The sequence below is a fragment of the Abramis brama genome (assembly GCF_963993115.1).
Source record: "Abramis brama genome assembly, chromosome: 25".
In the NCBI taxonomy this organism is placed as follows: Eukaryota; Metazoa; Chordata; class Actinopteri; order Cypriniformes; family Leuciscidae; genus Abramis; species Abramis brama.
Genome location: NC_139987.1, coordinates 10,094,184 through 10,119,509, shown reverse-complemented (window position 1 = coordinate 10,119,509; position 25,326 = coordinate 10,094,184). Strand labels below are relative to the sequence as shown.

General features: G+C 37.3%; 1 protein-coding gene across 1 annotated transcript; it reads left to right on the top strand.

Moving 5' to 3' along the window:
• Positions 1 to 3,397: 3,397 nt before the first annotated feature.
• dok2l (docking protein 2-like) lies at positions 3,398 to 18,105 on the top strand. Its single transcript, XM_084104140.1, has 5 exons — positions 3,398 to 3,655; positions 5,755 to 6,051; positions 6,176 to 6,278; positions 13,788 to 13,960; positions 16,090 to 18,105. The coding sequence occupies exons 1-5, from the start codon at positions 3,596 to 3,598 to the stop codon at positions 16,981 to 16,983; spliced, it is 1,527 nt and encodes a 508-aa protein (XP_083960266.1). The 5' UTR covers positions 3,398 to 3,595; the 3' UTR covers positions 16,984 to 18,105.
• The last annotated feature ends 7,221 nt before the right edge of the window (positions 18,106 to 25,326 follow it).

Genomic DNA, 25,326 nt, shown 5'->3' with positions numbered 1-25,326 from the left:
GCTTTGTGTATTTGATGTATTTGTCATGTCTGTGTGAGGCATACACTGAGTTTCGTTAAGTTAGGGTGTGCTCTAGTTCACGTGCAATGGAAGTGAGCGCGCGGGCGCCTCCGTTATATTTGTTTCGTAGGCCTATACAGGCAATTGGTTGATGAAAAATTGATTAAAATTAAGATACAATTTATACAAAACGAAATTCACTTTAAAGAAAGGCTTTCTACAAAACAACTTCAACTTCAGCGGTCAAAATCATGTCTGACTCGCTCCATGTCTCATATTGCGCATCCTATCTTACTCGGTCGTGCTGTTCACTTTTCATAAATCAACATAAATGGAAAAAAAAATAACATTATAATATTTTAACAAATATGAAACTAAATGCGCTTTTTTAATGGCTAAAACAGTATAGTAGGCCTACATACTTTCTATTTGTACAAATTTCTGCACATTAATTTAATTCTGAATTTTGCACACACAAGTTGAAAGGCATTTGTTCAAATCAAGTTCACGGATAATTGTGCGTGCATTTATTAATCATTATGATACTAAAATCCTAACAAATAGGCTATGCTATGTAGGCCTACAAAAATCAGAAAAGCCCAAATCAGAAAAACAAATCAAATGAGCCCAGAATATGAACGCAATTACACGTTAAGCATTTTCTTCCCATAGAAACCCATTATAAGAACGCTTAATGTGGCTTAATGCAGATTAGAATGTCCCCTTATTATGTCGAAATAACGAGATATTATGTCGATACTAGGCTACTGTGACCACCGTGGTCTCCTTTTTGATCAGCGGAAACGATTTTTGCTTGTTTGGGATCTGACTGTCCAGCGTATTTGAAAAAGTTAAGCAAACTTTCCTGTCTTTTTGACATTTTTCCCCTGCGTGAAACGATCGAGGCTAACAGCAATCTCAACTCGTACAACAAGCGCGCAAGTCATGTGTCACAAACATTGAACACTACACAAACAGTATTTATTTATTTATTTTTCATTTAGGCAATTAATTTTAGTGACACAGTAGGTGCCGGATCCAATAAAAAAGGTGCCGGATCCAATGTCGGAGGTGACGGAACATGTTCCGGCGTGTTCAGGCTCAAATTAAGCCCTGTGTATAACATATGTTAACATATGTAGCCTATACAACATACAACACTGGATACGGCCATAGCCAGGGTTTAATAATTAGTGAGGTCCAAGGTGGGGTGTCAATAATTATACACAATAGTGCCAATAAATGCCATAAATCATTCAACTTTAATAAATACAATGAATAATAAAGTTAGCAAAGGCTAAATACTAAATACTGTGGCTATTGTTTTTTCAAAATGACTGGAGTAATCTCCGAGTGGGCCAGCATCAATCTGGTATGAGAGACTCTGGAATGCTCCTTGAAGTCGGGATGTCAGTTTGACTGGAAATAATTAATACACATATACTGTATGTATACTGTATATGTCAGATAAAAATAATCTAATAACAACAATATATTGTAACAATCACAAATTTAACAATTATATTATAACAATAAGGCAAATACAAAAGCAGAAAACAAAGCACCAGTAGCCTATGACAATTTACAAATCTTTATTCAACATTTAAACACAGACACAATCATACGACACATAAACATTACAGAATCACTACAGCAGGCGGACCACGTAAACTGTGGGGCAGCCAGTCCAGGAGACAGTTAGATGCTATTTACTTATAAATAGTGACAGATAACGTTACTATTTGCTCATCAGTATTGTTGTGCATTAAACATCCTGCAATTTAACTGACAGTAGATTATTAGATTTATAAAACAATATTAAAATCATGGCAACTTATTGAGATATTAAAGACTAGAGCTACCCCTAACCTTACCCTAAATGTAACTTTTATGAATTAAAATGAATTTTAAGTCAAATCATTTTTATTGAAAACAATTTTGCGTTTAATAACTGTAAAGTTATAAAAAAAAAAAGCGCTGTCAGTGGGAATAGAACCCCGGTCTCCCTTTACACGTTACGCCACAGAAACCGCTGACTAAAGAGGTGACTTTTTCCACATATAGGGTAGACTGGCCTAGTGTAATTAGTTCTGCCAACAAGTAGGCTATTTGCAGTGGTCCAAATAGACACCTCGAATGCATTAACCAGAGGGGAAATAGGCTATGGTCGTTGGATCACAGAGACCACTCACTTTTCCTACAGGACAAATTCCTTTAACGTTACAAAAGAATATAATGTTAATTCATGCAGTCATTGAATGTATTTAATCATTGACTCTAAATTATCACCAGTTTAACTAAAACAGAAAAATTTGTATGTCGCACATCAAATAAGACTCAGAAATATTACACGTTCAAAAATGTCATGTTTACACGACGAAAACGTTCGTATAGAAACACGTAACAAAAAATACACGGCCAAAAATGTTGCGTTAAGGCGATACAAACGATCGTGTCTTTAAATAACATGACAAAAAACTTCGCGTTTAGACGTACAAAACGTTCGCGTTTACACGGACCAAAAAGACACGTACAAACTGTGCGTGTTAATGCGTCCAAATTTCACGCGTTGCATATAATAGGTATTGTCCCCAACGGCGTTCCATAATTTTATGTCAACTACCCAACCTCTCAAAAGGTATGACTATGCAAAGCTGCTGCTGATTGGCCAGATGACACACAGCACGATGTCACATGGCCAAATATGGCGTTTGCACAGCTTGGTGTTTTCAGCTGGAAACATGACCTTTTGACCGACCCTTTTCAAAACGCACTGTAGTTCTGATACTAAACAAATGTACATTTCTTAGTGGTTATTGAAAGACTAAGAAACTAGTTAGAGTTTCTAAACAGTAGCGTTTAAGCAGCAGCAGCAGCAGCTCTTCAGTGTTTGTGATGTAATGTTTGTGAATGTGCTGTAATAGCTCATATTGGTCACAGAGGGGCGCTCTAGATACACGATCAGACTGTAGGCCTAAAGTCTTGTGTTCATTTGACATCCCCTGGTTAGTTTCCTGAATGTTATTTTCACATGACTTGAGGTGACAAAAGTACATATGCACAATTTGATTTGCATACATTTATTTTTAAATTCCTAGAAAATTATATTTAAAAAATCTTGCAGATCATGTTGATCTATTTGGACTGACATTGTTGGAATTGTAATGAAGAACTTTGCATTACATTTACTGTTAGAGCACCAGTGAAAGATTTGAGGAAAAGCGAACCTTTCCAGGGATCCTGTGATTGATTCTGATGTGGCAGCTGTAGGATGTTGTTGAACTTGTTCACACTTTTCACAGTAGATACACAGTCTCCTGCCCTAAATAGTGTCAAACAGGAAGAATCATATGAGTAGGAAACCAACCCTACCACAGACATACAGACACACGCCCACTCATCTGACTTCTCCAAGTGACTGATTTAGACATCTTAGACAGGAAGTAAGTCTGACAATGTACCTAAGGTCAGTCCGACATTCACAGCAATGCATCTCATAGTCTTTCAAACAGTTTAAAAGCAAAGGGGAATCAAGGGAACCTAAAGAAAGTGAGAGGGAGGAGAGAAAAACAAGATAAAGGCCAGCTGAAGAACCATGGAGGAGGACATCAGGAGAAAAGGGACGCTTTACTTACATCAGCAACGCTTCGGCAAGGTTAGACTCAATGTCCTTTTCAGAGCTGTAAAATATTGTGATTATTTTCACCAGTTTTTTTCACAAGGTAAACTAAAGACAAAATCATATTCACACTCTTGAATGGCTGTGGATTCAGCGTGCATCGGCAGACTAAAGAGTGCGAAGAACTGTGGCCATACTGGCATAGAGTCCAAGTGCGCAAAACTGATCCCATTAACCAATATATAAATATAATAAAGATTACAATAAAACATAAATGCGGTTTCCACAAAAATATTAAGCAGCACATTGTTTTCAACATTGATAATAATAAGAAATATTTCTTTAGTAAATTAGAATGATTTCTCAATGATCATGTGACTGAAGACTGGAGTAATGTTGCTGAAAATTAAGGTTTATCATCACAGGAATAAATTACATTTTAATAGACATTAAAATAGAAAACAGTTATTTTAAATTGTAATAATATTCACAATATTAGACCTACTGTTTTAATGTATTTTTGACCAAATAAATGCAGCCTTGGTCACCGTAAGAAACATTACGGTTTACTGAACGTAAATTTATGTTTTATTGTTCAAATATTTTATCCACTCTAGTTCATCCTAATAGCTAATCATCGCTAAAGTCAAAGACTTTTTGTCTTCATTTTGATGAGTACATCTTTCTCAACCTTTATCCACACACGGTCTCCTATCTGTAGGTTCAGTATCACCTTCCCTTTTAGAAATGTTTTGCTTGAAAGAGATTGCATGCATTATTTCTTTAAAATAAATACTTCTTGGTTTGATATTTGTAATGCAGTAACATAAATTATGACTTTAGTGCTGTGTTTCTCAACTGGGGTCTTTATAAAAATTTAAAAAAGTTTTCCTATGCGAGACTTTTATTTTGAAAGACGAGACGTGAGTGAAACTCTTCTGTCAGACGAAGTTTAAGTAAATAGTGCGTAAGAAAAACGTTTAAAAAACGAAAAAAATATTGTCAGTCTATATGTTAGTGTCATTAGTCTAACATTATTTTCGTAACTAGGCTAAATAACTAAATTACAGAATAAAAAGTATCTCACTCACTAACCATGAATGCAAATGCAATTTCTAACCTTTACCCAAAATACCAGTATATTTTCACTTTGTGCTACTTTCTATGGCTCAAACCAGCAACTAATGTAGCTAATAAAAAAAAACTAGTTTGGAACTGCTAATACCTTATGTTGTTTATTCATCAGTGTTAGTGATATTCTTACAATGTATGTGTATGATAAGTAAAGTGTGTGTGTGTGTTAACCATTTTTGAGAAATACATTTGCTTGGGTTATGCTTAAAGGACAAATCCAGTGAAAAATGAACCTAGGGGTAATTAACACATGGTTACCGAGTCGATCGTTCCCTGCGATGCGTTTTCATGAAAATCGAATGTATAGAGTTTTATCTTCTTATTAAACTGTCTGTACACTTACAAAGTTCTCAATGCTTCGGTTTGCACGTAGGGACCCTTATTATGCTACTGTGTTAGTGTGAGGCTATTTTGAGCCTTGTTAGTGGTATTAACTAGCGATTTACTTTTACTTACTCTGTGCCCCATATACTAGTGTTATGAGCTAATCTGTTTTTCTGTTTCTGTTTCATATATTTATTGATTTGCACACAAAAAACAAAGTAAAGGCACTTGGATAACAATAACAAACATATTTGTATACAACTTTTTTCAAATTGTCTTTTTTTTTTTTTTTTTAATAAAAATAAAATAAAAAATAATAAAAAATATATATTTATACATTTATTACAATAAAAAAATAAAAATAATAATAATAAAAAAAATAAAAATAAAAAAAAATTAAAGGGGGAGTGCGTGTTATGAGCTAATCTGTTTTTAAAGATAAAACTCTATACATTCGATTTTCATGAAAACGCATCGCAGGGAACGATCGACTCGGTAACCATGTGTTAATTACCCCTAGGTTCATTTTTCACTGGATTTGTCCTTTAATGACTTGTGGGTCCAATGGCCAAACCATTTGAAAAACACAGCTTGAGTGTATATAGGCTACATATATTGTTTTCAAATGGCACCAACCGAGTGGCTAACAGACTATAATGTGCGTGTGTCCTCTTCAGCGATGGAGGAAGGTGTGGTGTGTGGTGGTGGCGGAGGGCAGGCGCAACGTCGCACGACTAGAGCTGTACGAGCACAAACACTCCTCCATCAAACAGGGCCACACCAAACGCAAACCCGACTACAAACAGGTGATCCGGCTGCGAGAATGCATCCGCATATCAGAGAGCGAGATGGCGGACCGCCCCAAAGACTGCGCCGCCTTTCTTCTCGAGACCTCAGATAAACTTTACGTCTTCGCTTCCCACCTTTCAGAGGTGAAGGACTGGATCAGGAGTCTGTGCGAGCAGGCGTTCCCTGTAGGTTGAATGGCATCAAATCACAGCACATAATGATGATGAGCGTTTTGCTAATTGCTTGTAACACATAATGGACACATTCAGCTACAGATGTCACACTTTAAAACCACTTAATGCTTTTCAGAACATCGAGGCTGAACAAAGATTACAGAGAGAGAGTTGCATCTATGATCCTGTTACTGCCAGAGAAATGCAGGAAAACTCTCTCTATGACACGGCAGAGAGCGGTAAGCCAGTTCATGTCACGCTAACAACCGTCATATACGTTATAAATGATTATAAAATCACCCTTTCTTTACAATTCATCTACCTTTAACATTGTAAATAAGGTTGCACAAGCATGTGATGACCTTAAGATACTGCAAACCCAAGGGTAAACTTTCTCAGCTTAACCCTTTCATGCAAGTTTTCAACATATTACAAAAATTAAACAATACAAATATAAAAAAATGTGACATTGAAAATTGTATAAATCACTGTCCAACAGCTACACCAGCAGGTAAAGTTACAGTAGAGTCCACGTCTCTGGTGCCTCCCCTGAGCCCTTTGACTTTTAACAGACCCCCTAAAGCGTGCGCTGGGTTTAGTGGGGGGTAATGGAGAATGAATGGGGGAAAATCACTTGAGAGGAGGCAATGCTTCCATCGCGCTATGATTGGTTATGATTGGATATGATTGGTTCTTGCGATAAATACCGCCTCATTTTCGTGCGTGTTTTGCATTCGCAAATCGCTCTGAATGAACTACATTATGGCATCAATGGGAATATATATAAACTGTAGGGCTTTGCCTCCTCATTTCAGAAAACCACTGCACGCCACTGGTTTCAATGCATACAAGTTCAAAAACACTTTAATTTTCTCATAATATGCACTGCAGCATTACCTCTTTTCTCACAGTGTCTGAAACAGTTCGATCAAGGATTCTCTCTAAACCCCCCCTTTCTTGAGAGTTTACTCTGCTCTGATTGGTCAGATGGCCCAGTCTGTTGTGATTGGTCTACTCTTCTCTGATTGGACAGATGGCCCAGTCTGTTGTGATTGGTCTACTCTGCTCTGATTGGTCAGATGGCCCAGTCTGTTGTGATTGGTCTACTCTGCTCTGATTGGTCAGATGGCCCAGTCTGTTGTGATTGGTCTACTCTTCTCTGATTGGACAGATGGCCCAGTCTGTTGTGATTGGTCTACTCTGCTCTGATTGGTCAGATGGCCCAGTCTGTTGTGATTGGTCTACTCTGCTCTGATTGGACAGATGGCCCAGTCTGTTGTGATTGGTCTACTCTGCTCTGATTGGTCAGATGGCCCAGTCTGTTGTGATTGGTCTACTCCTTACAGTGCGTGTCAGAACCAAAGGTGCATTCACTCCATGTCGTAATTACCAGATTCCAATTTGTAGGAAGTGAGACTGGGGATTACTGATGACTCGTTTCAGGCAGTTCAGAATCAGTTCTTTCTTTCGGGAGACAATAACTTAATTACTTTACAATAACTTACTTTAACCTGCACTTTGATCTTTGAAACTTTGCAGACCTTTTACATTCACAAAGACACTATATGAAAACTAACATCTGACAAAACATAATAGGGCAGTAAGGGCACTTTAAAATCTTTTTATTTATTTTTTCAGGTTTTACATATTTAAAGAGAATTGTGTTCTCTAAAAACAATGTTAATAACAATATTAATATCTTAGTCTATTAGCTATTTTTCATATATCTGGATACTGCTTTAATGCAGCTCACCCTAACATAATATTAGTGATTTTGGAGGGACAGAGAAGAGAGAGAGAAGCTATTTTAGTTTGTCCTGTTGCAAGGACAAACAGCCTCTTTTTCAAGCGAAACCTCAGGCCTGAGTCAAATTGCCCATTTGGGCCACAGGTGGCCAACCTTGATTCCATTAAAGGACAGGAAAGAGGGGACACTGTTTTCAGGTGTATGTATAGAGAGAGCTCATTCAGGGGAGACGACAAATGAAATGAAGCAGAGGGATGCAAGCTGTCCTCAAATTCACCCAAGGCGACTTCTTATTGACTTCCTGCTTCTTCCTTTTCATCTAGTTCAAGATTTCTATTGGTCCTTGAGTATCATTGACAACAGGGCACTTCTTTTGTGGCGCTTGCTAAGGCAAGCATCACTAGCACTAATACTAAGTTTTTGGTGCGTAACTTATCCCAGACATAACTGAAAAGCAATGAAAAAGAGTTGTGATTTTCCCCTGGTGGACAGTAAAACAGCCCAAACATCCAATAGAGTTACCTTGAATGAGGGTCCTGGGCCATATCTGAATCTGAATCGGTAAACAATTAGCTAGCGAAACACAAGCGGCAACATTCTAATCTAAAAAATGAAGCCTACCCGGAAGTGCGAAAAACTGCAATACATCGAAAATCCGTTAGAGGGAGGTCCCAAAAGGGAGCAAATGTCCATAGACCCCACGTTAAAATGTCCGTTTTCACAGCATAAATTCATGTTTTTACAGGTTGGTCCCATGGACTTTTATTGTATTTTTCGATAGGTTCCGAGTGCCTGACAACTGTGAGGGGGGGGGGAATTTTTTTCTAACTCGTTAGTTTAGATCGTATTTAGATATAAAATGTATGACAAATAAGGGCGTGGTTAACTTTGATTGACAGCTTGATTGACAGCTGATAACGAGCATAGGCTGCGCCAATCAGAATGACAACATAAGAAGCGCCATTTTTTAACACAGTTGAAATATAATACTACTGTTTCTGTATCATGAAATGTAGTTTTAAGGAGTTTTTCAGGCGAGAATGTAGTTGTTTAAAGCTCAAATCTGTGGTTTATTTATAAAGATTTATGAAAATTTTATCCAGGTTGTGAGATCCAGCGATGACCGGGCGCTCTGTGTTCATGTACCCCGCCTGGAACAGCCTTTCGGCTAGTCGGTCTGACGTTTGCCGCTGACTCTGGCGTCTCTGAGATATAATTCGTCTTGTGTATATCTAACGGGTGATTTTTGGTCTCTTGAATCTATAATTTGTTCCCTGGCCAATCGTTTTGGCTGAGGGGAAGTTTCATAACTTTATAAGCTATTTAACTTTACCGTTGTATGGTTAGACTAGAGCGCTGACTTTATGTTTGACTGAATTGTTTGCTTTATTTGTATAGCTTCTTGTACCTTTTACTTATACTTTTATAATGGCTAATATTGATAAAACTGAAATTTAACAAAAAGAGACTGGGCTGAGTTTTGTCATTTTAAATTTTAATACAACGAAGATGATCTGTAATGTTGTTTACTGCAACATCTGTTATTTAGTACAAACGCACATATTGCCTGGACCATATTAAAATGTTTCATATTTTTATATTATATTTAAAACGAAAAGAGGCAGGTTTGTGTTTTATATTTCGTTTTGCTATAAATAGGCAAACATTATATGCAGTGAATATAATCAATACGCGTTGCCTGAACCACATTTGTGTGGCTATAATGTTTAAGATTTCTTTAAATGAAAACGAAAAGAGTTAGTATGGTGTTTTATAACATATTTCGTTGCCTAAAATATACAGAGATAACCGGAGTAGCAGAGCGAGCTGAGTGACGCGCGCTGTGTCCTTTACCCATATATGGATTGGCCAGACGGTGGGCGGGGTTAGGATTTCCCAAGATTTTCCAAGATGGCGCCGCCCATACCCCCCATAAACGGCTTCAAAACCGTTTTTCAGAAAGTCTATGGATGACGTCACAGACGCTTTGTCCATATTTTTTAGTCTATGGCGAAACATCAACAGCAACTTACGATTTAGCTAGCAAAACATCAACATTAACTGTAACCACTAGCATTGTGCTAGCATTGTTGCTGTGACTTTTGCATGGGCAATTTGTGTGTGTGTGTGTGTGTGTGTGTTAAAATTAAAACCATTAGCTTTAAATTATGTTGTTTAAGTGTCACCTTGGGCCAGAAGAGCAGCCGGCAAATATAGTTCTATCTTCTTTTTTTCACTTGAGGTAAAAAATCTTCCTGCAAGTTTTTAGCAGCACATACAGACAGAATTACATGCAGAGGAGAGAGAGAGAGAGAGAGAGAGAGAGAGAGAGAGAGAGAGAGAGAGAAAATGGGGAAGGGAGGTGGATGAAACTTGTTTGACAGTAAATCAGCCCTTCATGAACTTCAAAATGTTTCTATTTTTGTCTGAGGAGGGGTGACGCATCACATCCTCATCTTTTTTTCCGTACGCCATGCCATCACATATATATTGACTTCTCCCTTGACAAATAAGTACATGATTTAAAATTAAAATATATTTTTTAAATATATATATATTTATTACATGGCTTGGTTGAATTCTAATGTAGAATGCGGCCTGTTATTTCTTGATAACAGACCGCTCCTAAGTATAACACACACCGTTGCCATGAAAAACAGAGCGTTGCTATGGACGCAGGATTCATCTATCTATCTATCTATCTATCTATCTATCTGTCTGTCCCTCCGTCACCGGTCAAAAGCATGATTTAAAAAAAAAAACTTTTATTCAGCAATGATGCATTAACTTTCTCAAAAGTAACAGTAAAAGCATGTATTATGTCACTATATATATTATATACTACACATTATATAACATTACAGTATATAACTATAACATTATATACTATATTAATAACAAATATTTGCATAGATATTTCCTAAATGAAAACTTACTATGAGAGACAGTATATAAATAACATACTGTATATTATATTAAATTATATAAACAGTATAAAATCATTTTTTTTAACATTTTGACAAAAATTCTGAAGCTTCCACTTCATTTGACACCCTGAAAAATGTCAGATGCATTGCGTTGTGGGATACAGTCTTCCATGTTATGTGCTCTGTCAAATACTACATATTTAAGAAAGTAAGAGTTCCATACATACAAAATGAAATGTCAGATGAAAATAGATTTCTAAAGACAAACAGAGTGTTTTGGGACAGCAAAGCTAGAATTGCAGTTCCTGTTGTATATTTTTAGTCGATAGATGCAACACCCATGGGCCAGATAAGAAGGAAGTGGTATTTTTTTTCTCTGATCTATACTTTGAGAGTCAAGTATCAGCAGCTCGCAGCTGGAATCGTATTTTCGTGCCTTTCCTTCCCGAGAAGCCCCCGACTCATCTACTGAATCCGCTGCACATGCAGTCTCTGAATCTTATTTATGCAGGTGTTACAGTTTAACATTGAGGTGAACTTCACAATGGCCTTGTGGTGGTCTCTAATAATACCCCGGTGCTGCTGTGGTTTGACTGTGCCTTTGATACCGCTGTGGGTTTAAAAATGTTTTTGATCACGCATTGTTTGCGATGTTTGAAATTGGCACTTAAGAAGACTGAAAGAAGACACTTAAGACATGTAAAAATAACTATACACATATGCACAATTAAATTGATGGCTAATTAATGTATAGTTTCTTCTGATTTGCGTAATATGCTGATGAACTGGTTCTGTTAAGACTCTTTTTAATCAGTGACCCAACAATCAGAGGCTGATTATCACTTGGCAGATCTCATCAGACACCCTTGAAATCAAGATGGGCACCGGGAGTCAGTTTAACATAAATGAACACATTAAAGTAATTGTCAAGTCCTGCTTTGCACCAAAGCACGACTCAGGAAAACATGATAAAAACAGAATGTTTGCACGATTTTTTCACCCCTCCAAATTGACAACTTAGTCACCTAAACAAAACTCCTTGTCAACAGCTCTATTAAAAATCAAGGGAATGATGCGTTCAAGTGAATGATGGTGGCGTACAATTAAAAGACAATAGCTCTATTTCAAGACCTAGTGTGCTCCGTTGCTGCCTACATAGACACTTAAATGTAATGGAACCTCATTAGTGACAGATTCTAAACGCCCTACATATGTGCATTGTACAAATTGTGCTTATCGCCCAAGCAAAATAGTTATTTTCTATCAGACTTAACTATTTTATATCCAAATGGGTCTTGAATAAATTATATTGATAATCAACATTTATCTCAGTTTGTCACCATTTTGGATGTAAAAACTGGCATTATGGGATTGCCTTCTCTATGCAATGCTGAATTTGGCCAAAATGAGGTATTTTATATTTTGGAACATTGTGTGTGTGTGTGCGTGTCAGAAACACAGCTTAAATGTATTTAAATGCTGTCTATGTAGTCAGCTCACTAGGTTTTTAAACAGAGCCAATGAATTTCATTTTCTACTATTGGTGCATTCAATTCTTCCTGAAAAGTAATGAGTTGGGAAGTTGTAATTTTAACATCAGGTGACATAATTTACCCACCCTCAAGCCATCCTTGGTGTATATGACTTTCAGCCAAACACCATTGGAGTTATATTAAAAATTACCTGGCTCTTCCAAGCTTTATAATGGGAGTGAATAGTAACTGAGATTTTGAAGCCCAAAAAAGTTCATCCATCCATCATAAAAGTAATCCATACTGCCCCAGTGGGTTAATAAAGGCCTTCTGAAGCGAATCAATGTGTTTTTGTCAGAAAAAGATCCATATTTAAAACTTTATAAACTAGAATTGCAAAATGTACTTAATTGAGGTTTGGCAATAAGTTCTTGCTTATTTTTTTTTCTAAATTTATGCTTTAAGTAACTCGAATATCAATAACATTACAAAAGGAGTAAAAACAAATGTATGTGTGCATACACTAGAATGATTGTTAATCCAGTGGAAGAACATTGTTTGCACAGATAAGAATAATTGCGCACGATTACTGGTGAATAACACCTGCTAATGCATCTAATCTTTCACTACTGTGTTAGTGTTAAAACATCAAAATAAAGGACAAAATAAAATGATTCTTGTTCATCATCCAGTTAAATCTGAAGCTTAAAATCTGACACTAACTACAGCATGTGTCCAGTCAGTCATTAAGGAGTCGTGCTTGACACATGTGCCACCTGTATCTCCAGATATGAGAACTGTGTACTGCTGGCTGCATGTAACATTCTCCCTTAGCGGCACTGCGAACGAGAGCGAACAGAGAAAACAAGTACATTTGACATTCACAGTCACGGGTGAGGCCTCACAGGGCAACAAGCCAACAGTCTGAGAGCTTGTTTCATCCTGGAAGATGTAGAGCGAGGAGGAAGAGGCTCAGAAAATGACAGCTGTGAACATCAACCGAAGGAACAAAGGCTGAAGTTAGACGTGTCTGCCTTCTCTGGCTTCTGCCTGCTCCTGTGGACATCCAATTTTGAATTTCAAAGCTTTCTCCAGAGGAAAAGCAATGGGTTGTGTTCCCTGCTGACTTCGGGTGCAATACCTTTCAGTGACTTGTGATTCAGCTATATTGTACTTGCACCCATGAAAGTTCATAAGTTGAAATTGTGGGAGTGGATGGAAATGTTTATTAAAGGAACAGCTCATCCTAAATGGTGCTTTAAACTCCTATGACTTTCTTTCTTCTGTTGAATACAAAATAATTTTTTTTTACATGTAATAAAGTAGTTGGTGATTTTATACTGAAAGCTTCAAATAGAGCAGTTAGCCACATGACACGCAAACACCAAAGGCTTTTTGGCTGTTTGGCATAAATTACATCAAACTGCAATTAAGTGTAAAAAAAAAAAAGGAAAAAAAGGGTGAACAAATATTTTGTACAGTTCCTTATTTTATTGTGTTTTAGGGGCTGTTCAAACTGCACACGACAAGATATTCACATGTTGTTTTTTTCTTCTTGATTTCATTTTGTGCGAACACTCACAAGTTTCTTTTGTCTTGCAGTTCGAGATTTTCTGGTTATAGCAGTGGGCACAGAGGCTGCCATTCGCTGCAATCTGTATGGGGACTATATCCTTACTCCCCTGCATGACTGCTTAATCCTGAAGGACGTCAAAACTAAGGAAGTGCTTTTCAAATGGCCGTACTGTTACGTAAGGAAGTTTGGACAAGACACGGTAAGCTGGTGTCACTTTAAATTTGTTAATGACATGCATGGTGCTATTTTTTCATATCTTCTATTTTATATATATATAGGGTGTAATATTCACAATGATGACGATACCTTGTACCTCCTCACAGTCACGGTTCTGAATGTTTTTGGTATAGAAGGGGGAAAAACAATTAATTAAAACGTTTTTTTTTAATAAACAGTGGCTTAATGAACAAACTGTCTGTAATTACATTTTAAATAGTCTGTCAATATTGGCAGCAACACACTGCAGTTTATAGTGTTTATAGTATAAGTGTTTACTCTTTTGGAAGTGAAAAATGTTAGCAAAATATTTTAAAATAAGGTTAGAATTATTGCGCTCCCATTCTTAAACGCTCTATCTGACGTGCACACACACGCTGGCACTCGTTCATTGAAAGTACGTTTAAGTCTAAGTTGAAAATATACTTGCTGTCAGGATAATCCTGTATGTGAAAATGGAAATTGCAGGAATTTGTAACATTTACAGTTAAGTATACAACAAGAATATTTTCACAGAAATATTAGGCAGCACAACTGTTTAACATTAATAATAAAAACATTTCTTGAGCATGAAGTCCACATATTAGAATGATTTTTGAAGAATCATGTGACACTGAAGTAATGGCTACTGAAAATTCAACTTTGTCACAGGTATAAATTAGTATAAAGTAGAAAACAGTTATTTTAAATTACAATAATATTTCACAATATTACCATTTTTACTATATGTATTACAGTAAATTTAAAATGAACAACTTTCACATGTGGTGCAAGCAACATGCAGAAAAAAAAATCCTTAACAGGAAATGCCACCATTGTCACGGTGTGGTGCAGAAGACAAAGACGAGTCAGAAGTTCTTGCAATATAAATCATAAAGGTACATCGAAGGCGGGCAGAACAGAAGGTTCACACACTTAATACGACGTAGATCAGACAATGAACAAGGCAACACACAGGACTTAAATACATAGGGAAACAGATCAGGGATACGAGACACCGCTGACAAGACTAACGAGGAAACAGATGTGACAGATGAACTAATGAAGGTTACTGAGGAAACAAATGAGTGGCGGGAAAACAGAACAAAGGAAGACATATGACTAATGAAAACAAGACCGAGGCCCTGTTTACACGAGAGCGCTCGCGGGTGAAAACGTAAAAATATTTTATCAGATGTGCCTTTCGTTTAGACGGCGACGACGTTTTTGGGGCTTAAAAATGCAAAAAAGTGAAACTTGGAAATCTTAAAAGCGCTTCACTGTCGCGTTCCCGTCTAAAGGGTAAAAACCTATTTTTAGCGCAATTTTCCAACGGACAAAATTGCGATTGTTAACTCACGATTTCTGTCTCCTCCTCAACCAGACCACCTAGAGACTTCGGGTTTTCGGCATTATGTTAAGGAAGGTCTAATCTCGGGAACGCACAAAAAAAAAAAAAAAAAAAAAAAAAAAAAAAAACATAAAAAGATTTACTATCTCTTAGTGTTGTGATCCCATGACGTCAGAAAATTGCGCTAAAACACTCACTGAGTTTTTATTACTTGTTTTACAGTCTATGGTAAAAACGCAAAAGACAGTGCTAGACAGTGAAGGCACCGATCTGCTCACGATCTGCTTCACATTGCCACCTAGCCGTCTTGAGTGCATACTACATCGAATTTCACACACTTTTGCGTCACCATATGCAATATTTTGTGCATACATGTATAAAGATGAAAGGAAAATGTTTTTACTTGGTTAGGCCTACACATTTTTTAAATGAATGTTTCTTGAAAATGGTATAAAAAGTTTTTTTTAAACTGAAACCAACATGAATACAAATATTCCATTGTAATGTTTCCTTTCCTTTATCTTGTCATTGATCCATTGATGTAAATGTGTCATTTTTCTTCACTCTTTAATTTCAAAAGAGCGTTAGTGTTGTCAATGTGCAGGTGTGAGATTTTTTTTTTTGAAAACAATTTCTTCATTTAAACATATTGAATTTAATTTGCATGCCTTTTCTCATGGGAAACAAACAGCCTTTCTTTATTAACGCCCGAGTGATTGTGGACAAACATCTCTGGTCTGAAATAGATTTCATAACTTTCCCTTCTCTTTTCTTTCCCTCAGCTGTCTTTTTCCTTTGAGGCTGGTCGCAGATGTGAGTCCGGCGAGGGGAATTTCGAGTTTGCAACCCATCAGGGTGAAAGACTGTTCAATGTTGTCAGTGCATCCATCCAGAATCTGCCAAGACCCTCCACAGCCAAGCCGAACAGCCTTGACCGTGCAGAACAAAGTAGAGTTCAAGAAACCGTGGCCACGGATGAAACGTACAACTACCCCATAGAAACTCAAAACTCAGACTTTTTACCTGAGGGCAAGATGCAGAGAGCGGTTCAGCGTCCATCAAAAATGCTCAACCCTGCTTGGAGGAGCTTTTCTTTGAATGCAATAGAGCTACAAAGCGAAAGTCAAGTGATTGACACCGACCTCGAGAATAAGGAAGCTGTCTACGCCACGGTGTCAAAAGCTCAGCCAAAAGCCACTTCCCCTACAGACCCTAAAATGCACTGGCAAAACCTGAGAAAAGCTCTCCAGCAGTCTGCTTCTTTCCAAGACACTTTCAAGACCAACGCTGACATTTCGCAGTCGCCTGATTTCGAGATCTCCCGGGAAGAGGGTGCACGTGAAGAGACGAGGGCCACGGAAGATTTGACTGACTTGTTGGGTGATTCCATCCAGCAATTAGCAATTAATAGCGCATTACAGGACATCAGTGTGGAGCCAATTTATGCAGATCCACAGGATTTCCAAGCCAGAGCTGAGTGGGTTGTCAGTGCTGTGTGTGAATCAGAGGAGGTCATCGAGGCTAATCGAAGAGCTCATGATGGGGCAGACCACCTAGCTGAGCATGACTTCTTCTACAGCCCACAGGCCATGGCTGCCCCCTCCAACCACATGCAAAGTCCAGATGATACGTATTCAACTTATGACAATTTGATGTTGACGGGGAGGCGCATATAATGGCATTTCTCATTCAAAATCAAGGGAGGTAATTAATAAGAATTGTACCTGTTTGAATGTACACTATATGGACAACATGATTGGAACAGGTTAATTATTGAATTCAGGTGTTTCAATCAGACCCATTGCCAATGTATAAAATCAAGCTCCTATCCATGCAGTCTGCATTTACAAAAAAACATCAGTACCTGAACCTCACAAATGCTCAAAAAAATTCCCACATTCTCATGTGTCCCAATACTTCTGTCCATAAAGTGTATATAAAGGGTGTAATGGTACACATATTCGTACAGATCTTTTGTGTACCAAATGAATACAGCGTTGTTTTAACCACTGCATGTGCAGAACTTGTGTGTGTGTGGAATGTAGTTTCAAACTCTTGAGTTTGCCCCCTACTAGGATGGGATAGTATAGTTTATGTCGATATACTTTGATGAATCTAAAACATATCTGAATTGTCTTAAACAGAGACATTCTTTGTTAAGTGCTTCAAACTCATTCATAAGCGTACATTGCTTTTCCTATACTGTCAGATACGTGTGTTGTTTTCCCTTCATTACCATTTCTAACTATTAACTAATTTAATAACTTTTAAACTAGTGATTGAACAATGCAGCAATAGTTTTACTTTACATTATTAACATTATTTACTGAGAAAATATGCTTTCTTTTTATATGCCGTGTCTTCGGCTAAGAGTCTGGATGGGGGTCATTGTTGGGTTTGCGCTTGGTGAAAAACAACAAAACCTCTCCTGTCACTTCATGTATCATGTTTTTCCACTTAATACCCTCTTCCAGGAAATCTTTGATTGCTAGCTGGAGAAATGTTCATGAAATCCGCTCGACTGTAATGGAACAGTAACAGTTGGTGGGACATGCATTGGCTGCGGTCTGTCTCTTGCAGACTGATTTAATTAACTGTGCGAAGGGACCTGCGGCTCCAAGCTGATTGGGATCCCGACCCGCCTGAGTATGAAGATGTCACAGCGCTTCATTCATCTCGTGCTGTCTGTCACATCTCTCCACTGAGATGACGCCTGCTGGATCAGACTGATGTGGAGTGTGCAGAATGATGCCGTTTGGAGGGCTTTAATTTAATAAATTTCATACTCTACTGAAAAAGTGTGTGTTCATTTAATCATCGGATGGTTAATAAAAGCAATTGTAAAAAATAAAAGTAATCATCTATTATTAAATAACGTACACACCAGGATTTGTAGACACATTTTTATTTTGCTATGACTGATAATTATAAAAATGAAAAAAACATTTTTTTCTTTTTAATATATGCTTTTTGCAGTTATTATGAAGATGTGAAAATACATTTGGAGATGTTTTCTTTTTAGCTCTATCAGGGGTGCAACGATACCCTCATTCGATACATATCACGATACTGAACTCATGATACAATATTATTGCGATACTCCAAAACATATGATAAAAGGTTAACAAAATTTTTTACTGTTGATTCAAATGCTAAATTTGATATTACATTGGGGGTGTAAATGAATAGGCTTGGACTTGGTACTGGTAACCCAATGCACAGGACAATGGTGACACCAGAATAAAAATATTCATGATTCTGAAGCTGAAAATACAGAATTATTTGAGACTAATATGCTTGCACTCTGTCACTGACTGGACTAGATATTTAAAATAATGTAGGCCACTTTTTACTGCTAACATACTGTAAGACATTTGGCGTTATCAGGACCCACAAATATATATTCCTCCCCCATTGCATTATTTATTATACATAATATTCAGTGTTTAATGTAGCACTGAAACACAGTCTCTCACAGTAATCTATCTATCTCAGACAGATAGATGGATAAATAGTCAGTCAGATAGTCATCATGAACATGTATCGTACATACAGATATTCATGTTCACATTATATATTTTGACAAGACAAGGAAAAACAGCATTTTTAGCACCAATATTTAATTCCCTAATCTGCAACACAAATATTATAGATGTGCTTCGTATTTCTGAATTTTAATATTGGAATTCAAATGAAGAACAAGTTTTACCCACCTTTTAATGTCCACTTTGATGGACTGGCACTAGGGGGCAGTCTCTCTCTCCCAACACATAATGACTGATATTTTGCAGAATACTATTTTGCAGATGTAAAATATGAAATGATCAATTTGATATGAGTCTCCAGAGAAACCAATGAGATATGTTGCTCTGATGTGATTTTGCATTCGGAGACATTGCAATGAAAACTAGTCTTTCTTGAAGTTTGATATTCTATTTTCCCCTGACAGGGTTCGGTCAGGCGAAAATACAGCTGCATAACTGCAAAAAGAATCTGTGAGGTTAGTCTGCACCTGTGAAATCCTATGAAATGAACAAACCATATTAACCATATGAACATTCCTTCCCAAATGAAAAGCCAAAATGCTTTTGTATCATGTATACTTCGACCAAAACTAGTGAATTCCAGTGCCTTAATTAGACAAATGGCAATACCACAAGTGTAAATGAGAGCAGACTGTGGAAGAACAGCCCAAAGGCAAACGCAACACATTATCTTCAGAGGAGCGCTTTCACGGGCCAGAGGATGTTCAGTGACACCGTTTGCTTCAGCGGCTGACCTTCGAGCTCAGGCCATCAAATGCCTCCTGTTAAGAAACACAGCAAACCCTCATCAGACTTGCTGTAAACATGATACCAACTTAAGGTAACTCATTTCACTTCGTCATCCTGCACGAAAAATATTAGACCTGGTTATATTATATCCTGTAGACATCATTAATCTTCAGAGAGTTATTTCTATGGGTGACCTTGGTAATCTACAACAGGTCTGAGAACTCTTGCTTATGATGTTGTTGGAATAAATCATGATACAAATGATATATATAACATTTTTGTTTTATTGTAATCAAATAAATGTAGCTTTGGTGAACATAAGGGACTTCTTACTATTTTTAAAAATATATATTTTGTTAAGAGGATTGATTACAATATTTTAGCATATAATATCACCTTTTAAAAGTCTTATTGTTTTCAGTGCCATTTTTTCAATGCGCATGAATATACATCATATAAATCCTTCTTTCAACACAAGGTGATGTAATACGTTGTAATTATGAGATTACCTGATAATGAGCTCCATTCTGGGAATCTAGTATCTTCTTTTAAACTTGGCATATTCTGGAGCGTGCGCTTTGTGTTTTTTGCACTCTCTGCATACTCTCTCTCCATCTAGGGACAAATGTGGCATGTCCTACGTACCTCGGGGTCTGTCAGTACAATTCACCATGTGCTCTCACACTGAACATTCATCTCTACTTTAAAGTAACAGTTCACCCAAAAAATGACATTTCTGTCATTTACTCACCCCCACATCATTTCAAACCCATATTAATCTGTTTTTAAGGTAGGACCCAAGAATATCCTTAGAAAAATGTCCTAAAAAATCGCTCTTGAACTGAAGATTTAACTCAAAAGAATGATTAGTGCATCATATGCTGCTACTTTTCTCATTAATGCACCAGGATGAGAATATCATCTTAAAATGCATTATATTTGTTACAAAACTATCACATGACTTCAAAAGACTTCGAATATAGTGTATGAATCATATAAACCACTAACTGTATTCTGATTATGAGTATTTCAAATAAAACATTTTAAGAAATATACTCTAAGTAGAAGTATTTCATTTTTGGAATCTGATAATGTAATCCAGATTACATAATTATAATCAGTAACTACCCAGCACTGTGTATGTATATATATATATATATATAGTGCTGTCAAATCGATTCATTATGACTAATCGCATCTAACATAAAAATGTGTAAAGTACACACACACACACACACACACACGCACACACACACACACACGCACACACGCACACGCACACGCACACACACTTTTGCTTTTTGACCTTTTGGAGCTTGGACAATTCATTTCCATTAAAAAAAAAGAGTGGTCAAAATATTGCTAGAAAATTTACATTTAATGTTCCACAGAAGAAAGAAAGTCATTCAGGTTTGCAAAGACAGGAGGATGAGAGATATTACAGAATTTTCATGTTTAGTTGAGCTATCCCTTTAAAGTCCCCCCCCCAAAAAAGTCTCCTTCCTGCTTGGAGGTGGCCGTAATTAGAAGTCAGATCTATAGGAGCTCCTCCACCCCTGTCATCCGACAGCTTCAGAAGGATCTCGCTGATAAAACCAGCTAGAAGTTTAATGAGCCTTTTCTCTTGCTTTCCCTGGATGTGAATGTCGCACTGAGACTCCACGCAGGCTTTCACAGCACTTGCTAAAAGCGTGTATAACCCCCCCTCCCTTCGCTCAAGTTTTCAGTGGGAAAGTGCTAAGGCGTCCCGGTCGCTTTCTTACACTGCTGTAGTCTGTGGGTTGGTAATCTGATTAGCCAAAGTGTTCACCCTCGCCCTATTCCTTTACACCAGGGGGAGAGGAGATGATGGATGTTTTTTATCGCTTTTGTTGGAAACATACCAGAGGAGAGTCAAGTACATAAACGTGCGCACACACTATGTATTTACTTGGCAGAGCGGATTGTAGTGGGATTACTTAAACGGATATGCAAATGAACTACAAGTTGAATTAATGACTTAATCTTAGATTTACATTATGTGCATAATGTAAAAATCACTTTGTTAATCAGTAATCCAGAAATCCACAATCTTATCCACCCACAGAAGGGCAAATTTACATTTATCATTTACAGTAGCCTATAGCAAATTTAAAGTAGTTTCGCCACTTTTATTGGTGGCGTTTTAGAGCTAAAACCTGCCTCTTATTTATTAAAGCTACACTGTGTAAGATTTTCTCTCATCTAGCGGTGAAATTGTATATGACTACCAACTGAATATTACTTTCTAGCACCTCCCATTCCGAGAGCGTTTTAACTCCTACGGTGGCCGTATTATTCCAAGATTAACATGGCTTCCAGTTCGACTTCTTCCATGAGTGTTCCTTCAAGTGATGAGGTTACTTTAGAAAACTATTAACTAAAATTTACAGTGCCCTTTGAAATAGCCTACAAATGGCGCCAGTAAAACTATTCATCGCCTGTGATCCGTCGCAGCACACAGATTTGTGTTACAAGGTAAACAATCCTTTTTCATCATTTGACGTGAGGAAAAGTATCCTGGACGTCGTTCTAGCGTTATGCACAACCATGCTATGGTTAGCCAAGCAACTATAAAACTTCGAATTTACACAAATAGGCTGAATTTCGGCGTCCCTTTTAAAATCCTTGCTTCTCCATCTTGGAAAAGCCACTCCAATATTGACTTTGGTCTTGTTGATTTGCCTGTCGCGTTGTCGTTTTAATTCTCTCTTTCGCTTCCTTGGCGACTCTGCTACATGTCCTCGAGAATAGGCGTGATCCTCCATCTTCAGCAGGCTTTCAAATCTGCAGGCAGTCACGAGTAATCTCTCCCTCGCATTCGTCACGGTGCCACTAAGTGTAAAAGCGCGAAAGGCGAAGCTTGAATTTCCAGGTATGTCCCTCTTTGGCGAATGTATTTTCAAGATGGAGGCGCAACATGGCTGCCGCCATTTGAGCGACTCGCTCGTCTGTATTCTGAATGGCAGATTCTACGCTTACGAGAATACTTGATTAGTTGGTGGAAGTAATTACACATGAATGAACACATAATTTTGAAAGAACAAAGTGTTTTTTCAAAAAATCACACAGTGTAGCTTTAACCACCCTACATTAGACAGTGGATCTCAATGTAAACATCATACTATTGCTAAACTGACAAATGACTTTGATTTTACTTGTAATTTATTTAGTTGCAATGAAATTAATAGTGACAGATCTTTTCTTCCATATAGTGACGTACAGCTGAGTGAAACAGATTATTAAAAAGGAAATAATAAGAAGGGTGGAGACTTCGTTTTATGTATGCGAGTTAGTGGTCAATTGTGAGAAAGGGGAGAAGTCCGTTGTTTCATCAGTAGACTGAGTTATGACATTTAGATTAAGAATTATGTGGTCAAAACAAAAAAAGAAACATGGAAAATATATAGGGGGAATATTAATTTCATGCTGACTTTAAAGTTTTCTTGAAATTAGACAATTTTGCTCACAAAATGTTTGATTCTGTTCAAAACCAATTGTACATTGTAAATAACTTAAATATGTTTTGAATCATTTTGTTGTTGCTGCTTTATTATCATTTACAGCTGATTGAGAGAGGAATTAAAGCTGTATATTTTTGTTTTTCTGCAACATATTCCAGGTCTGAACGGGTTAAATTAAGCCACTGCATTATTTTCAGCACAGAATGTGCTTTTGCAGTCGGAGTATTTGATAAACATATAATTTGACAGTAAACATTATTTACAGTAAACACGACTTCTTTCTATGCAAATTTTGGTTGTTATAGAATGCACATTATTTAAATAACTGCCATTAAAGGGATAGTTAACCCAAAAATGAAAATTCTGTCACCATTTACTCACCCTCATATCGTTCTGAACCCATATGACTTTATTTCTTCCATTGTACATAAGACATCATAGAAGATATTCAGAGAAATGTCTTTTTGAGAAATTGTTTACAATGGAAAACCATTGATAGTCCACTTTAGACTAACTAACTAACTAACTAACTAACTATTTTCAACACTGATAATAATAAGAACTGTTTCTTGAGTATCAAATCAGCGTATTAGAATGATTTCCGAAGGATCATGTGACACTGAAAACTGTATTAATGATGCTGAAAATCCAGCTTTTTACATAGAAAAAGAGAAAGCTATTTTAATTTGTAATAATATTTCGCAATATTACTGGTTTTACTGTATTTTTGATTAAATAAATGCAGACTTGGTGAGCATAAGAGACTCAAAAACATTGAAAAAAAAGGCTGTCAATTAGAATTGCATTATTCATATACTTTATTGTCAATAAATACCTTGAGATGGCTTGAAAAATACACATAAACCATATAGGCTATTGTCGCATTTGTGTATTTATTGTCTTCACGTTCCATCAATAAAAACGTTTCTGCTTTTTATTCAGCTGCTGCTACAGAACATAGATATCATATAATAAAGGCTAGATGTCTCATCCGCGCTGCTGGCCAATGGAGGTCGACGTCCGCACACGGCGGCCATCTTGCCACAGGGAGCTCGCTCACTCGTAACATTGTGTTTTAATGGTGCATGTACTTTTAAATAACCATAACTTGCTCAATTTTCTACCGATTTTCAAACGGTTTGGTTTGTTATAAACGTCAGAGATGTAGTTATGACACTGCATACATATGAATAATCTGCAATTTCAACATGTTCCAGCATTCAGAATTATAGCCACGTTAATAACGTTTGTAAGAAACCAAACCGTTTGTAAATCCGTCAAGATTTCAGCGAGATAAGAGGATTTGTGTTCGTGCTGATCACTCACCTTACTTCAGATACCACAGAGCTCGCCAGAAAGCTTCCCTGTGACAAGATGGCTGCCGGTGATGCCGTTCGAGACTCCGCCTTAAAGGAACACTCCACCGTTTTTTGAAATAGGGCTTATTCACATTCTTTCATACATTTAGATAGGTGGGTAAATACATTTTTGTCTCAGTGCATGCATTGTTTTAGTTTGACAGGGTCGGCGCTAGCTTAGCTTAGCACAATGAATGGAATCCTTTGTTGCCAGCTAGCATGTCCTGAGTAAAAGTGATCAAAAAAAACAAAAAAACCCCCACGTAATTACTTCCTGTGGCCTGCGTATTCACAACGAGTACAAATAGCGATGCAGATTAACACTAGGCGATTTCCTAGGCAGATATTGACTTGGGACTATATTGGGGGAAGCACAGGCGAAGCACTGCTGCTTAGGCGAAGCACTGCTACTTGGGCGCAGAGATATCACGCAACACATGAAATCCCACGACTTCTGTCAACATACCGGTGTGCATTGCAACGAGTCAAAACACAGAAGAAGAAGAACAACACGCGTGACCTGCACCGAGTGTCTTCGCTTTTGGATTGTTTATTTTGAGAAGTTACAGCTATAGTTACAGCAAACATGGTAATTACCTGCGTAGCAAAAGGTTGTGAGAACAAGCAAAGGACATACACGAATGTAATGTTTCACAGAATTCCATCGAATGTGGAACTGAGAAATAAATGGCTAGCTGCTCTGGATATCTGTACTTCAACGCCTCTCTACAAAATTAAACAGTATCGTGTTTGCGTAGAGCATTTTGCACCAGAGGACTAAGTTACTTTGAAAAAATGGAATATGGGCTCAGAAAGACGGTACTAAGTTACGTCTGAAACATACGGCTGTCCCATCCCATCTATTTTCAAAGCACAGGCAGAGCAAAGTGCACATGTAAGTTGTC